This window comes from Akebia trifoliata, chromosome 8 (assembly GCF_017979445.1).
Source record: "Akebia trifoliata isolate Shusen 1 chromosome 8, ASM1797944v1, whole genome shotgun sequence".
In the NCBI taxonomy this organism is placed as follows: Eukaryota; Viridiplantae; Streptophyta; class Magnoliopsida; order Ranunculales; family Lardizabalaceae; genus Akebia; species Akebia trifoliata.
The window spans coordinates 14,607,905-14,625,561 of NC_141382.1; the positions used below are offsets into that span (position 1 = coordinate 14,607,905).

A 17,657-nucleotide genomic window follows, 5' to 3' on the forward strand; every position below is an offset into this window, starting at 1 on the left:
AATTTCAATTTTTTTTTTTTTTTTTTTTTTTTTTTTTTTTTTTATAGGTGATGAAGTCAATTGAGATGAATTCAACATATTGAAAGAAAGTTGACTCTGGCCATCTATTTATTAATAATTCTATTTTTATTTTATTTTATTTAAGCAACCCTTGAAGGAGATGATCAAAAAGTACAAAATAAAAAAATGAGAACAAATAAAAATAAAAAATACTTGATGTGAACTTGGTGTGCCAATAATTCTCCAAGCTTACAACAACAAATTAGGTATAATTGCGGAAACAAGTCATAACCAATCCAAACATGATTTCAAAACTTAGTTTGACGTCTTGCCTCATCTATGGACGAGACCGAGTTGTCTCAGATGAGTCAAACCATTTAACTCAATTTATCATTATTTATTTATATATATATTTTAAGTGTCAGATTTAAGAGAGAAAATTCTAGACAAATCGTTTTGTCTTATATGGGTTAAAAGTTTTAAAAAGACCCGAATTTTTTTAAGATGATCTATATGATGAGAAAATCATCTTTACAAAAAAAATTAGCTAATTCTAAAATTTCTAACCCTAATTTATAAGTTAAAGAATTATGAAACGTCAATTTTTTTTTTTTTACCATTAGTTTGTAACCACTTTTCTTGGGATTAAAAGTTTTAGAATGAGCTGATATTTTGTGAGGATGATATAATCACCATAGAGATCATCCTCACAAAAGACCAGGCAATTCCAAAACTTTTTAGCCGTATAAGACAAAACAACTTTTTAGCCGTATAAGACAAAACTGTCTAGAACATTGTCTACAATTTTGTATTTAAATGAAAATAATTATAATTTTTTTAATGAAATAAGACAGATTGGAAAATATTTAATCATAAAATCATGTTTTAATCATTTTCATCAAAATCTACCAAATCCTGGTTGACTGGCCCGTCTCGGATGAGATCTAAAACCATGAATCCAAATGTAATGATCTCAATCAAATAGAGTTGATCCACGAATTTCCAATTTTCTTTTAGATAGAATCCATTATTAATGATCAATTAAGACAGAGACATTGATCCTACCAATTGGGCAACTATCGATCACATGAGTCCCCAACAGAAGGTTTGGAGATGCACCACATCTTCCAACAAGTCATTCAATATACACTCTACTCAAAAAGTACCTCATGTTGTACCTTAATTGTTCTACCAACCCACCCATCTACTTTTGTGGACTTTATTTATCTCCTTGAACCATTTTCCATGTTCTTGTTGGATTGTCATATTTGTTTGAATAAGGTGTTAGTGTCTGAATTCAACTCACTCAAGGGAAACCTCAATGTAAATGTGTTGCTATTATCTCATGCATTCCAAAGGAATGCTAATTCCACTTGGATTGGGTTATCTGTCAACATCAATCATGGAGCACCTTAACGATGGCCCGGAAAGATGATCATCTCAGTCAGGGAATTAATATAAAAAATCAAAAAAAAAAAATTCCAGATTCCACGGCCATTCGTTTTCTGGATGTAGAAGTATCTCCTCTTTTTTAACAGGTAAGAGGGCAAAGGAGTTGGCTTTGATTCCAGGGCCTATGGTATTACCACTAGGAATTTGAACCTTCTGACACATAATACATATCTGCCTTTCTCTGAGTTTGTTCAATCCTTCACGAGAAAAGAGAGAGTTTCGTGAAGTTCTACACACTACATACTGGGCTTGACCCAAATAAAGCACCACGCAAGCCAGAACTTAATATAATAAACATTTCAGGTCGGCAACAAAATTAAGGGATAAATATTTATTGACTGAAGGCCTCCCTTGATAATTGGTAGTCTGGACAATATCACCCAATAAGTTTTGACACAAATGACAGATACATTTACATGGACTATGCACAGCATGGAAAGCTTTAGATAGACAATGAGGTAACAATTCCACACACACACACACACACACCTGGCAGTTATGGATCAAGGAAGAAATGGATTGTGAGAAGGATAAGCATCCTTTTGCCTTTGATATGCCCTGAGAGAGAACCACAAAAATGTATATAAATCCATAAAAATGGAGTACGATCTTAAGGTGACTACACTTGGGAGTCGGGGCTGTTATTCACCTTGCAGCATTTAAGCCTCCGAGTGAAACTGTTCCCAAAATGAGAATAAGAAATGGAGCTTTGACCCAGGCATGATTGCTTCTTCCTCCGTAAACCCTTGGAACACCCGTTCTTACAACTCGTGCATAATCTGTTACTCAAGAAATACGTTGACTGGATGGTGAAACATAACCAAAAAACATTGAAATACACATACATAAAAAAGAAACCTTACCTGGGGCTGAAGCTTCCGGTATTGTACCTGTAGTGACCAAGAAAGTGAAATATTCAGGCACAAAATTAAGATTAGTTATTTCTATGCTCAAATTATTACTTTAACCTCATTGGAGTATATCCAATATATAATCTGCTTAAGTAGGATTTTTCACATTCTTGTCATCGTTCGCAAACTCCCAATACTGACTTGTAAATCCTGAAGAAAGGCTTCAGTGAGGGGGAGATGTTAGTCAAAATGATCAAACAAAGAAAAATATAAGAAAGGTAATTTGAAGAGAAATACATAAACTGAGTAGTACCCCTGTGATGTATATGCAAGAACTCTAAAAACTTTTGTAACTAGCTTATTAAAAAAGAGAGAACCAGTAATATAAACCATGACTACCACCATGCACTAGCCCTCAAAGCTCATCAGTTCGTGCTTCACCTACAATGATGTATACCAGAAAATATTAAGAGAACAACTAATAAAATGACTATGTACATATAAATACAAAAATCTATATGCATCAGTTATGGATGTTTACGTGCTGGAATGGTCATCAAAATTGTGCCAGTTCATACTCAAAACAGATTAACCATCGTTTTCCTACCAAAAGAAGTCTACCAAATAGAAACATACAAAGCTTACTCAACAAGTTGAATCAATTGGGTTAAATAGTTACCTTTGATTAATAAATTACACAACAAATTACATAACCATAACTGCTCCCCTGAAACTCCAAGGGACTATTCTTATCAATATTAGGTTTTCGAAGAAAAAACAAAGTGTTCTTCAAATTCACTACCCCATCAGTGTGTGAGCTGAGCATCAATAATTAAACTAATCTGTAAAATCATCATCAAGAAGATCGAGATCATCATCATCATCATCAGTAGCAGCAACCACAGCTGTAGAATGAACTTCCAATGGTTCAACTACACCAACCAATTTCAACATCTCCAAAAGTCCCATTTTTGCATCTGCATTTCCATCTTCATTCTCATTCACTTCATTTTCATCTGCCTCAGATTGCTCCATTTCATTATAAAGTATTTCCTACAGCCGAAAAATCAGGGGTTTCAATCAAGTTTTCCATCAGGGAAGTGGAACCTAAATTAGGGCTCGAGAAAAGAAAAAAAAAACACGTAAGAACAGAGAGAAGTTTAGAAGGCACCTCATCTTCCTGCATGGTTTGTTTATCTGTCTCCACAATCCAGTCATCCAGTAGGCCATCTAGTAGAACACTGTCAAGCGAAAGAAAGCCATCGGTCTTTCTTCTTAATTGACGTTCCCTAAGGCGCAAGTTGTAGTGAACATAGATAAGGTCATTCAATCTTTTCTGAGCTAAACGATTACGCCTTTTGCTATGGATCTGATCATATGCACTCCAATTATGCTCACACCCAAAAGATGAGCACGTCTGGCTTAGTATGCGAATGGCTATCCGTTGCAGCTCTAAGCAATTTATTCCATGTTGTTCCCACCATGCAGCTAAGGGAAAGAAAATCATCAATACAAATGATTTTAACAACAAACAAAGATAATAATACATTGAGAGAAAGTCAGTTGAGAAGGTTTGGCCATATACAATGAAGATCGATAGCAACACCAGTTAGAACAAATGTTTTTTTAATATCATAGATTTCCCCAGCCTAATACCACGGTCACAAGCACCGGCCCCTCAGAAAGTCCTACGTGCAACTGGTTGAGTCAAGGCTCAACCAGACCCTGGAGGGTGACCCTGGGTGTAGTAAAACAGGAACTACATATATGTAACCTCTAAACAGTTTTTTATTTATTTATGGTAACCACTAAACAGTTACACGTGCAATTGATTGAAAAAAAAAAGAGGGTTACTTAGCTATCTAATATTATCACCTGGTTCGAGCTCAGTTCTCGTACTGACAGCCAAATCAGTTCCAAAATCAGCTCTTGCAGAAACAAAATCAGAAATCTGAAACAATAGCATCAAAACACTTGAGGGAAATGAGAAAATGGAACACCTGACATGTTCAAAGTTTTTTCAGTCACAAGTGAAAAACAAATATAAAATTAAATAGTTAATACCTGCATTGAAATAGAAATCCTCCTTCCATTATCTGGTTCTAGTCGGACAATACATTCATTTAGTCCACGAATAACCCCAGGATGCTACAGTCAAGGAGATAAACATACTCATCTAGATTCAGAAAAGAAAACAATAAATTTGCAAATACAAATAATATAACAATATTTTTCATACCGCTAAAAAATCGGGACGATAACGGTATGACGGATTGAGGAAGTAACCTGCCACGTGTAGAGGATGGTGGAACAATGAATTCCAGTGGATATCTAGTACACTCCAAAATGGTCCATATTTCCGTATATCACCGCTGTGGATGGCTTTGATTGAAAGCTTAGCTCTACACAAATCATGATAAATGGATGGCATTGACAAGCCTTCATCACTATCAACCTTTTGAAGAATTTGCAGGATTGGGTCCACAGATTTTCTCACAAAGTGCATTTTCTTCCAATAAGTAGAATTTAAGACAATTTTCTCCACTTCCTTACCCTCGTTCAATTTGGCAAACTGGGATGAAAGCCAGTTGTTTGATTGGAACATTCTTGTAAGACCGCTTCTATGATCCAACAAACTTTGTAAAGTAACAAAACTAGAGGCAAGCCTTGTAAGAGCCGGCTTGAGAAGTTCCCTCCCATCTGTAAAATCTTTTTTCATAAGATTTAACAACCATGGGCGATTATAAATGAACTTCGTCACTTTTTGGCTTTTGTCCATGCACTCTCCAACCCATTTTACCTTCAACAAATCTTCAAGCATTCGATCAGTGCAATAGGCAGCACATGGTGTCCAGAATAAATTCCTCCTCTTCTCCTCGAGCATCTTCCCAGCATCCCTATAACTGGCAGTATTCTCTGTTATCACCTACAAATGCAAGTCAGGTAAAAAAACAACTAAAGCGTCTGCTAATTAGAATAATGTTCAATTGAAATGAATGAATAACTACGTGAAAATGGAGAAAAAAAAAAGGGAACATTTGAGCACCTGCACTACATTTTCCTCGCCCACCACTTCCACCACTTTGTCCAACAACTTAAAAAGACTTGCAGCGTCATCTACTATGTCCGTAGCATCAGCTGAGGAAACAAAGTATACACCACGTGGGCAAGATACCAAAAAATTGATTAGTGTTCTATATTGTGCATCTTTCCAACTATCTGTCACAATACTACAACCAGTAATCGCCCAGGAAGCCTTAAACTCAACAAGTTGCTCTTTGATGGTTGCAATTTCATCCAGGAGAAATTGGCCAGATATGAGTTCGCTAGAAGGGCCTTTCAAACCTCGGCCATATTGACCAACCAACTCCAGCATCTTATGAAAATATTGGGAATTGGCTACATTTGGAGGAATCGCTGCATGATAAAAGAATTTGCATATTGCAGCCATCACCTCTTTATAAGATTTTTCATCCGATCCCACCTTTGCTTTTACTTGCTTGTAAGATAGCTGTGTATGATTCTTCGGCATCCTTTCAACGACAGAATGTAATTTTGATCTTTTCGATTGAAGTTTAGTACCACTACCAGGGGGCCTCCCCCTTGGTCTCTTTTTTATTTCTTTGCTCAAACTATTATCCTCAGTCACCAACTTTTCGTCACTTCTACCATGTACACGATCTCCCCCCTGGTCCTCTTCATACTCATTATATGAGGGCATATAGAAAGTTGTCAACTCTTTAGCTTCAGGAAGTCGGTTCCTCCTACCAGCACGATGCCATTTCATGTTCTCCTTTATTTTAAGATATACTTCTTCAGGAGTCTTTTTACAAGATGCAACCTCTCCAGGGATCCCAGCTAAGTGTTGTTTAAACCTATTTATACCTCCACTTACAATTCTTTCACAGTAATTGCATTTTATCTTCTTCTTCTTCCCATCTTGAGCAACACCATGTTCCCAACCAGGGTCTACATATCCTAGCGACCGAAGAGGGGGCACGCTTATGACCAAGCTCGTATCACCAATCACTTGTTTACCTTTGTGTTTATAGCCAACGGACTCACGTTCTTCCTCGTTGTCATCATTAGAGTGCAAAGTCAAATATGCTTGTTTTTCATCTTCTGATTTCCTTTGTCTCTTACTAGACCGACGTCCTTCCAGGTTTTCTTTCATCTTCAGGTAAACATCTTCTGGAGCCTTAGTACAATGTGTAACTTCCCCTGACATTCTAGCCAAATGCTGCTTTAATCTAAATATCCCACCACTAACTATTTTCTCACAATAATTGCATTTCACCTTCTTTTTCCTCTGATCTTGGGCAATCCCATGCTGCCATCCAGGGTCAACAAATCCTTTTGGGCGAAGTGGGGTGGTCATCTCTTCAATTGTTTGGGAAGCTATGCAGAAATCCGAGTTTTACACTCTTCGATTCAGTTACTGCATAATTGGAAAAGCAAAGCAGTTAAGATCTAAAAGGAACTAGTCATTAAAGAAGAAAATGTTGGCTCCTGTATCGTTATACTTGCTTGAAATCCTCTGGTGGAGCTTTCTTTTCCTATTATTTTTTCTTGCAAATTTTTTGTTAACCGAAACTCGTCTAGCGAATGTTCAACATAGTTCATATATATTTGAAAACTTCGCAAACTATATTGGAAATAAAAGCCATATAACTAAGAGAAACATCACAAAAATATCAAGAAGAACGTACTTTGCTCATCTGATCTGCTGACAATCCTTTCTGAAATTGAAGCTACTGCTGATTGCCCCGTCCAAAGTCCAAAACACTAAGAAAGCCCACAGTTGGTTCCTCAAAAACCCTCAAAGAATCCGTCAAGCAGAAATAAACTGTTTCCTAAACATGGTAAATTTGGTAAAGCAAGAGACAGAAAAAGTAATATTCTGAAGGTCATAAAATTGGGTGAGATTAATTAAATTAGTCAGAATTACATGCTAAAGTGGCCGGGTAAAAACATTCATTATTTCTAACATTCAAAGATGTCCAAGAGACTACCCTCAAATAATTTGCAGGTCATTTTGACCTTATAAAAAAGACAAGCTATGAATCAGTGTCTTTATTAATTATTAGTTGACCAGGGAGTCTGCGAACGATGATTGTTTGTTAATTTGTTTCAAGCTTCCAAATAACTTGATAAAGATGAGACAATTACCAGCCTGCAAGAACGAGTATGCTTCCGAAATCTGCAGAAAAAAGATTTACAATGGTCAATCTTTCTGTTACGCAGAAACAGCACATAAGCTCGAGAGTTTCCATTGTACATGTGGAGCATGTTGGATAAGGTTTTTCAAGGATGGACAATGCTAGAGAAGACATTGGACGTCCACTACAAATAATATGTCGATGGATGCTAGTAGCGTAAGGTGAATCATTCGCCTAATGAGATGAATGCGTACCTTTTAATTATAAAATAGGAAGGGTCTGCATTGTTGATAGTCACCAAGATGATGTAAATAGAATTCGCTTACTAATCTAGAGTATTTAAAGGAATGCTTGGGAAACCATTGATCAACTCAAAATTAGAGGTCATGCCGAGGAAGAAATGAGAACAGTTAGAAGTCTACCGTCATTATCTACAATGTTTGAAAACTCACCAAAATCAACTAAGCCAGTAAGGCTCCTAAATAACAAATCCAAACTACTATCATCTAAAATACTGAGCTCTTTAAGCAGCAAAATTTTATACAAATCTTCAGAGCCTCAAATGAGTTAAACTTGAAAACTCAGGAGACCAACACTCAAAGTCTCAGTTTTCAAAATCGCTTTATAATCTGACATTCTGCGATGAAATTTATATTACAAAAGTAAAACTGAAATTTATCAAGATCATCATTTTCCTCCAGGCACTATTGGACATTATCTAATAGTAATTAGCCAATTACAAGGTCAGCTGGAAGATATACGACGATTACAATAGTAAAACAACTGATTGCCTGAGCTCCCAAAGGTTACCAATTTAAACTTAGATTCAGCACAAATTTTTTCATGTGCTGGGAAACGATCAGGATGAAATTCCCATGCCTTCCTTTTATAAGCTGCTTTAACCTGAAATAATCCAGATATTCAATATAAGTACATATTACACAAGTTTATCGAATTTTTCTTATTTATTATAACAACAATGACACAAAATAGCATGATGACAAGGAATGAAGAATGAATAAAGAGAAAAAAAAAATAACAAATATGCCAAAAGAAAAGGCATTCCATACATACTGATGTAGGACGAAGAGGGAAGAAGATGAAATATGGGGGGTTAAGGAATTTGGTTTGGGATTGGGTTATGATAGGGTGAACCCAAAAGGATTTGGATTGTGACATTTAATTTTAGCATTTTACAATTACGACCACAATCCCAATGGTTATGTGATGGAAGGTAAAATACAAAATTTTGCAATTACAATATTCTCAATAGGGTAAAGTAAAGCGTAAAAGGCCGAGGTTTGTAGGTTAAGGGTTGAAGTTTGTAGTTTTCAAGAATTCAAGAGTTTCTTGTAAAGAAAATCAAGAACAAGAAAGTTAAAAGAAAATCAAGAAAAAAGAAATAAGATTGGAAGAGAAAGAGAAGGGATAGAAAGATCGGATCTTGGAATCACACCAAGGGTTCCTTTGAATTACACCAAGAATGATGGGGAACTCACACCAATAACCTTCATTGAAAGAAATTAATTCTTTATTCATCAAACTCTTTGTAAATAAATCCTAATAAAATCTATATATAAAAAAAACCTAACTAAAAATCCTAATAATAAAACTAAAATATCAATTAAAAACATTAATAAAACACTAATTTTCGTAACTTAACCTCTCCTAAATTTTCAACCCTTATAAACTTAAATAAAAGACATACAAAAGTAACCAAAATTCCCGCAAACATATGGGGGAAATTATTAAAAAAATCTAATTAAATTAATATTTAAAAAAAGTAACAAATTCTTCAAAATAAAATGCCATTTGAAGTGGTGTTTTTCCGGGATAGTTTAGTCAATCGCAAAAAACGCCACTTGAATTGCATTTTTTGAATTTCTTTTATAAAATACCACTCCATGTGCCATTTTTGAATGGAAAATAATTTTTTTAATTATTTTAAACTAGCCGTTTGAGTAGTGTTGAAATGTATCCGTTGAAGTATTGAACTAGCCCCTGAAATGTATCGTGTTATATAAACCATGTTTCTAAATCATGGATCAAATGTCTTGACAATTTTAAATCATGTTTCTTAAATCATGTTCTTAGATCATGTTTCTTAAATCTTGTTTCTAAACTAAGAAATAAATAAAACAAATAAAAGATTAACAAAATAAAATCAAACAAAAATACTTTGTAAACCTTACCTTGATAAAGGAAGGAGGGATTGTAGTTCAGTGATGCAGGAAAGACAAAGAAAGGGGGAGGAAGGAAGAAGAAGAGGAGCTCGGGCGAAAGGTAAGGGACTTGAAAAATGCTACTTGAAGTGGTGTTGTTTCGGCCAACTGCAAGGAGTATTTTCGGATTTTAGATGTAAAAATGAATAAAATTAAGTTTCTCTTGATAATTTCAAAAAAATTGTTACTTTTTTTAACATATTAATTTAATTAGGTTTTTTATATAATTTCTCCAACGTTTTTTTTTTTTTTATAGGTAAAGAGAATGTATTAAAGAAGACAAAAGAATGTACAAATGGGAGACAAGATATCCAGCCCGAAATAAGAAAACAAGCAGCAAAGAAAAGAAAAGAAAAAAAAAAAAGACTTTTACCTACCAGGCTAATCTTGCAAGTTACAAATCTTATCCCATCTTACAAGAAAATCTTAAAAAAAAACAACTTTAAATAGCTTAAAGAGCTTCCCCCAATAAAACAGAAGGGCTAACATCGAGTGCACTACACTAGTTACATCAGTTTCTACCCCATCAAAAATCGTTCTATTACGTTCCTTCCAAAAAGCCCAACAAATCGCGAAAGGGGTAATGCTCCACAAGATCCTCTTTGCCTTGTGAAAAGGGAAGCCCTAATTCGCCCAAAACTCAAACAAGGTGCTTACCGAATGAGGAAGGCAGCCAAAGATTCCAAATAATGTGAGAAAGTAACCCCAAATCTGATGAGTAAACTTGTGATGAAGAAGGATATGATTAGATGATTCCTTATTTGCTTTGCATAAGACACAAAAATTTAGAGTAATCCTTCCTCTCTTAATGATTTGATCATTTGATCCATCATAGGAAGATGCCCCAAGGAAGCTAGCCAAATAAAGGTAGAGATCTTCGTAGGAACTTTAGTGCCCCAAATAGCTTTGGCTGTAGAAAAAGTCTCCATGGAACGAACCCTCATTGAATAAAAGAAGCGAATTGAAAAGGTCCCATCTTTAGACACCTCCCAAAGCCTCTTGTCCTCAATGTGAGGACTATTATGAATCATCTCTAACCAACCCAATAAGCTCCCCAACTCATCCATTTCCCAATATTTAAAGTGTCTCCTAAATTCGAGGTCCCAATCCATCCCTTCTTCCTCACCCGATTTAAAGCAATAAATTGTATTACAATTTTTCGTAGATATTGCATAAAGGGAAAGAAACCTTTCCATAAGCGGGATATCACCACACCAACGATCTTCCCAAAAGCGTACTCGGTTCTCTCTACCTGCCTTGAAGTGTACAAAATTCCTAAAAGTCGGAAAGCCTTTAAGAATACCTTTCCAAACCTTACACTCGTAAGGATCTTTCGCATCTTTACTTTCCCACCCATGCTCATTCTCACCATATTTGCTACAAATAACTTTCCTCCACAAACCATTATCCTCCTCTCCAAACCTCCAAAGCCATTTACCAAGATGAGTGGAGTTCATCTCACCAAAGCTATGCAATCCAAGGCCACCTTGTTTTTTCGGCTTACAAATCTTTTTCCAACTAACCATGGGGAATTTTTTCATGCCATCACTATCATTCCAGAAGAAATCTTTGCAAATCTTGTCGAGTTTCTTTTCCACGCTATGGGGTAAAGAGAATAAAGAAAGGAAATAATTGGGGATTGTGGTCAACGAAGTCTTAATTAGAGTCAGTTTCACTCCCTTGGATAAGAATCTGGACCTCCATGAAGAAAGTTGCCTCCCAACTCTTTCAACTGCCAGGTCCCAAATACCTCTACTATTATACAAAGCACCCAAAGGTAGCCCTAAATAGGATGTTGAAAAGGATACAACCTGAAAGCCAAAAGATGACGCTACCAACTCTAACAAGTGAATATCTCCCACTGGGAATATCTTACTCTTCCGAAAATTAATCGAGATACCAGAAATAGCTTAAAAGCAACACAACATACCACTCAAGAACCTCAACTTGGAAGTCAAATTGTTCATGAAAACCAAGGTATTATCTGCGAATTGCAAGTGAGAGATTCTTTATCCATTAGTTCCTACCTCAAACCCACACATCTCTCCAATGTCAACAACTCTAAAAAACATACGGCCCAAGGCTTCCACCACCACGATGAACAGAAATGGGGACAACGGATCATCCTATCTAAGATCCCTCGAGCTCTTTAAAAAACCTTCTGGAGATCCATTCAATAAAATCGAAAATGAAGGAGAGGACACACATTTCATCACCCAACAAATCCACTTATTTCTGAACCCCATACGAATTAGAAGATATTTCAAAAAATTCCAAATTACATGGTCATAAGCTTTTTGGAGGTCTGTCTTACATACTATTCCCAGCACATTCATCTTCATTCTAGAGTCAAACAAATTCATTAGCAATAAGCATCCCATCCAATATTTGTCTCCCTTTCACAAAAGCACCCTGGGCTGGGTCATTAATTTGAGATGATTTTGTAAACCAAGCCAACCAAATTGATATGCTTAAGAGCAGAAATATCTTCCACCTCGCAACCTTAGGAATGAGTGCCACGAAAGTACTATTAGACCCAACATCTAAGAAACCCTCATGAAAGAAGTCCTCAAAGACTGCCAAGATATCACATTTTATTGTATTCCAACAAGCCTTAAAAAACGCCATTGTAAATCCATCCAGTCCCGGTGCCTTCTCACTTACCATACCCGAAATAGCCCGAAAAACTTCTTCCTCAAAAGACCTCTCTAGTCACACTCTGTCCTTATCCGAAACGGCATCAAAGTGAAGATGGTCTAAAGTCGGTCAATTTTGGGATTCCTCAAAATATAGTTTCTCATAGAACTCCACAACTCCTTGAGCAATCTCCTCTTCCTTATACTTCCACACTCCATTTATCTTCAACTTCGAAATAGCATTTGTTCTATTTTGGCAAGAATCCATATGATGAAAGAACCTTGTGTTGTTGTTCTCCTTCCTTTAACTAAGTGACCCGTGATTTTTGTCTCCAACTTGTCCTCCAAAGCCACTATTCTTTGAAATTCTAAAGTGAGATTCACCCTCCTTATTCTATCATTCTCATTCAAAGGCCCTTTTTTCCTCTTCTCTGTCCAGAAATTTGATCTCATCCAATTACGCTTTCTTCTTGATGTCCACTTTTCCAACACTTCCTTGTTCTAGATTTCTAATTTCTCTTTAATAAACTTCAACTTCTTCCTGAAGACAATATCGTCTATCCATCAAGCTGATCTCATTCCACCACTCTTGTAGCAACTCTTTAAAGTGTGGATGTTGAAGTCACAAGTTCTCAAATTTGAAAGCGATTGGCTTCTGTCTTCGCTTGCCCACCATCAAAGAGATAGGACAATGATCCAAGGCCGGACAATGATACAAATAAGCCCCAAAAAACATAAAAATAACATTCTAAAACAGAAAATTAAATAAACATAAAATCTACTCTTCAAGTTTTGATGTCCCTATCACATTCTTTGTAAGCATCTTTGCCAAAGATCATTCATATATAACATAAAACTAAAAAAACCACAAGAAATGTTTTGAGGAACATAGAATATGTAGATGACAACGACTGATTTTTAGTCTGAATTTTTTCAAGAAAAACAATGACTCTCCACTGAAATTGAGCACAAAAACCAAGATGAAGTCAAAATGTTCTGAAAGTTAGACCTGCACATCCAACTGTTTAGAGACATGCTAAATTTGAGCTAACATTTTTGTTTTATACAAATCTGAAAATTTTGGAAACCTTCTGACTAGTGACTAGTACATATACGAGTGGAAAAGATATTCAAAATCAAAAACAGAACCAAGTTATATTGCAATAATTTCTCACACCTCCTTCCACAACCTTTGGAGTTGAAACAATGCATAGATCCATAACTCAACACCTATTTGGATTCCAACTGATAAGCAACCTAAGAAACCATGTAGCGCCAACAACGGTCCATTTTGCCTTGAAATCTAATTCACTATCATCCAAACTCTTGACTCAAGGAATCCTTTTTATACATTCTTCTTCAATAGGGAATGGGTTAAATATAAGATCTACAACATGCAAAATAATGGAACAGACATATCTATCCCATGATTACTAATACGTATATGCCAAAATAAATTGAATCTCCAATGATAATGTTGCCACAATGATTTGGGGATCATAATTTAATTTTATTTATTAGATTAATTACTTAATATTTTCCCCAATTCACCAAACTAAGGTAGTTTTCTTCAGATTAAAAAATCCAAAAGGGAAAGAAGAGAGACGAACTGAATGGTTTTTATATGAAAACAACAAAAGTCCCTACTGCGAATGTGTTCACATGCATATGGAAAAAGAAGAAGAGCTCAAGTTCATAAGAGTAGAGGAAAACAAGTTAGTGCTATTGCAATGAGTGAAAAAATTATGGTAGTAGTTGTATCACATAGTAGGAAGTGGATAAAGGCTTTCCTGAAATGAGACGCCAAGTTAGGAAGAAGTAATGCTAGTAAGCAAAAGAGGTGACCGGAACCTCCACATAAACCATGTCAACAACCAACTGGTCTTTATTTTATTTAGATGAAAGACGACTTGGAAAGAGGGTGAGCACGGAGATTTGAAGAAGCAAAGTGATGTATGTTTATGAGATTCTTTTTTTTTTATTTTTTATATAGGTAAAGATAGATTTATTAGAAAAAAGGGGGTCGAGATGACCACCCACAACAAACGCAACCTATCAAAAAGAAGCCCAACACCCTACTCCAAAGGAGCTACAAGGAATCTAGAATGCAAACCCTGTCCCACCTAACAAGGAAATCCTCAAAAAAATAAATAAATAAAACCCTCTAAACTCTTTAAACCTTTTACACCAAGAAAACAGCAAAGCTAACACATCCATCACGATCTCGTGCTCCTCCCTCTCCTTGTTATCAAATGTACAGTGATTTCTTTCCTTCCAAATGCATCAACACAACGCGAATGGTAGCAAGCCTCAAAGAGTATGTTTAAACTTGCGAAAAGACCTTCCCCAACCCAGCGTACTCAACACAATCCTGTATCAATCTAGGAAGGCAACCGACCACACCAAACAAAACGAAGAAATGACTCAAGATCTTGCTAGTAAAGCTACAATGAAGTAAGATGTGATCCGCTGATTCACCATTAGTCTTGCACAAGAAACACAAGTTTGGGAGATAGAAACCACTCCTACTCTACAGGTCAATGGTCGGCAATTTACCTGACCATAAAAATACAGAGAATTTGGATGGCACCGTCGAACTCCAAACCAATGAATGAGGATAATACAGTGAACACCTTGGCACACCTGATATGTACAAAGACCGCATAGAAAACCTCCCATCTTTCATTCCAACCCAAACACGACTGTCTTCTGCGTTAAGAGCTAAGGGCAAGGAATCAACACAAGTAGTAAAAATGATCAAACTCCCAATTGTTAAATGAACATCTAAAACCAAAGTCCCAACTGATCCTTTCACCTATTCTAGGAACAAATATTTAAAGAGATAATAAGTTGAAATGATCATAAGCATTAGATGTGACCATGCCATTGGCAGGGCGGAGTTGACACCCTATCGGTGGCATCAAGCCCTTGCTAACCATACCATGACATTGGATGAGGGCGTACAAACCTCCCATAGAACTGGCTATGGTTGGTCTTAAACTGTCAACCCCAATGACATTACTTGCCTAGTCAATTTGGTAGGTGGCTCAATCTTACAATAACTAGTTTGACTTCGACATCCACCCTTGTGAGCTCATTGGAGATAAGGCCCAAGTTTGGGCGGCATATAATGGAGTGTTACCTTATTGTGATCCCCAACCCAATTATTTATTGACCAACTTTGATGATAGAACAAAAACATGTTAAGGCACTTAAATCGTAGGTGTTGGATTATGTCGAGAGGAGAACCCATATGCATAGAGCATATGAAAGGCACAAGTAGGGCACCATGACTGGTGCTGAGTTGGTGCCATAGGGGTGACATGTGGGTTGCCAAAGTGACACCATAATGTGTTGCTTAAGGCAATAGTGAGGTATGCTGTCTTGGTGAGGGACTATGCAAACATGACACCCTACATTTGCACCATCTACACTTGTTGATTTTATCAATCATATAAATCGTAACTACTACCCAGCTCTGCCTTCTCAGTTAAAAGGAGGGAAGAGAATATGATAGCGATACAAGGGTAAGAAAAAAATATAGAGTAAAGTAACAAAAATTATACTAATTATTAGTAAAAAAAAATTATATTTCTCAAAAAAGTATATATGGTAGTAAAAATAAATTATAATAGAACTACTTTTCTACTATATAAACTCAAAAGCCTGAAGCTGAGTTAACCCAATCTAGTAGATACATGAACCATGTTTAGGGATCCCAACAAGTCGATGCAACACAAAGTTTTGACAACATGATTACAATAAAAGTAGTATCATTCAGAGCAACTTTTGCATCATTAGTTCTTTTCTATCATACAAACACTCCTTATGTTCCCCATAAATCCCAACTAATTCCTGTATTATTATTTTTTTTCTTGGTGAATAAACTGAGATTAAACCAATCTAATTGAGCTAGTAGATCGAATCAGACTGAATGAAAAACCACCATACATCAACCACAGAAGCTAAAGAACTATAAACCCTAACCATAATTACCCGGGAAACCTTAAAACCTAAAATCCAACTTACAACAATTATCTGTACTGTAGGAGAACCCAAATAAATAAATCCCTAACAAAAATTAAAAAGAAGGAATTCCAGATTCTAAAAATGAGTAAACTATCACACACAAAAAAAATGTAAAAAAGGAGGAATCTTTAGTGTTTATAAGGCAATTGAGTGAGATCATACTGGAATTAAAGAGAGAGTCATTCGATATTTGATTATGAGTACCTGTGATAGAGTTGGATGGGAATTCGGTGAAAGCCCTAAGAGCTCCCTCGCCTCATTGACCTGCATATTTGATCTCTCTTCTGAGTTTTCTTTTGCTCTTGATACCGCATTTCGTGCTTCTTTTTTTCAATTTTTATATAATATAGAAAATAAAAAAGTTGGATTCTTATTACAGTTAGCGTGGTGCTTGGTGTACCACAATCTCTGCTTCGGAGAAGAAGAAATGTTTAGGTCGTGAGTTGTGACTCGTGAGTTAATTGAGTGGAAACTCTACACGGTTTGGAGGCCACCATATCATACGCCCTTACGTATTTTAGGGATCGCTGTTAAAATAATAATTAAATTAAGTAATCGTTGAAAAGTTTATACTTGACTAAGTATTGTAATTTATAATAAAACATATATTAGCCCTGGTGGGTTGACTCGGTTAGGTTAGAACTTAGAACTGATAATTGGTTGGTCCTCCTCTTTGATCTATTAAGAATTCGGTATCTGATATAAAAATACTTATGTTAAAATAATTACATATTGTGAGAGCAACTAAAATGGGGTGAACCTTGTTCATGTTCTTGTGCTCTTCTATTCCATGTTGGAAAGCTTGACTATATATTTATTCTTTTAACAAGTGGAATTGAAACCCTCAAAATTAGGGTGGTACAACAAAGAGTGATCTAACAAGATTTTTAAAAAAAACCTACAAATCTGGTGGTGTAATAAATAAAGTAGATAAGATTAATCAATTTGTAGATGCTATTTACTTATCTTTAACACGTCCCCACAAGTGAAGTGTACCATCATTAATGTTGAGCTTGTCTCTGAGGAAGGTGGAGCGAGCAATGGATAAAGGCTTGGTGAAAATGTCACCAATTTGAGCTGAGGATGAGATGTAGTGAACTTCGAGCATTCTTGTAGCAACCATATCAAGTACAAAATGGAAGGTAGTCTCAATATGTTTCATTTGATTTTGGAAGATAGGGTCAGCAGTGAGGAAAGTGGCACCCATATTGTCACACCAAAGTATTGGGCATTTTAATTGGGACACTCGAAACTCACTAAGAAGAGATTGTAGCCACGTTAGTTATGTTGTAGCATCAGCAAGGGTGC

At 36.0% G+C, this 17,657-nt stretch overlaps 2 protein-coding genes across 7 annotated transcripts; both read right to left on the minus strand.

The window, feature by feature from the left end:
* Positions 1-1,701: 1,701 nt before the first annotated feature.
* On the minus strand, positions 1,702-16,954 carry LOC147396234 (Chaperone DnaJ-domain superfamily protein). 6 transcript variants are annotated; one of them, XM_086449765.1, is made up of 7 exons: positions 16,554-16,954; positions 14,877-15,041; positions 8,233-8,365; positions 7,473-7,503; positions 2,316-2,342; positions 2,102-2,231; positions 1,702-2,010 (listed from the first exon to the last, which is right to left on the minus strand). In XM_086449765.1, the coding sequence occupies exons 2-7, from the start codon at positions 14,997-14,999 to the stop codon at positions 1,735-1,737; spliced, it is 720 nt and encodes a 239-aa protein (XP_086305891.1). In that variant the 5' UTR covers positions 15,000-15,041; positions 16,554-16,954; the 3' UTR covers positions 1,702-1,734. The 6 variants fall into 6 exon arrangements, with proteins under 6 accessions (XP_086305891.1, XP_086305894.1, XP_086305892.1 ...); XM_086449768.1 differs by having other exon boundaries at positions 14,964-15,041; positions 16,554-16,929; XM_086449769.1 differs by having other exon boundaries at positions 1,769-2,010; positions 8,273-8,365; positions 16,554-16,931.
* LOC147396235 (uncharacterized) lies at positions 2,879-7,404 on the minus strand. The gene is made up of 7 exons (XM_086449764.1): positions 7,013-7,404; positions 5,350-6,741; positions 4,543-5,229; positions 4,368-4,451; positions 4,179-4,254; positions 3,475-3,791; positions 2,879-3,356 (listed from the first exon to the last, which is right to left on the minus strand). Exons 2-7 carry the CDS (start codon positions 6,679-6,681, stop codon positions 3,141-3,143), a joined length of 2,712 nt encoding a protein of 903 aa, XP_086305890.1. The 5' UTR covers positions 6,682-6,741; positions 7,013-7,404; the 3' UTR covers positions 2,879-3,140.
* Positions 16,955-17,657: the final 703 nt, after the last annotated feature.

Excerpts from the sequence above, each read along its gene's own strand:
- LOC147396234 (XM_086449765.1), bottom strand. The coding sequence starts at position 14,999 with ATGGGAGGTTTTCTATGCGGTCTTTGTACATATCAGGTGTGCCAAGGT. Across the intron at positions 8,366-14,876 it reads CTCTGTATTTTTATGGTCAG|GTTAAAGCAGCTTATAAAAG; the intron begins GTAAATTGCCGA and ends GGATTATTTCAG. Across the intron at positions 2,011-2,101 it reads GGAGGCTTAAATGCTGCAAG|GGCATATCAAAGGCAAAAGG; the intron begins GTGAATAACAGC and ends GTTCTCTCTCAG.
- LOC147396235 (XM_086449764.1), bottom strand. The coding sequence starts at position 6,681 with ATGACCACCCCACTTCGCCCAAAAGGATTTGTTGACCCTGGATGGCAG. Across the intron at positions 5,230-5,349 it reads GCGAGGAAAATGTAGTGCAG|GTGATAACAGAGAATACTGC; the intron begins GTGCTCAAATGT and ends TTGCATTTGTAG. Across the intron at positions 4,255-4,367 it reads GGATTTCTATTTCAATGCAG|ATTTCTGATTTTGTTTCTGC; the intron begins GTATTAACTATT and ends CTATTGTTTCAG.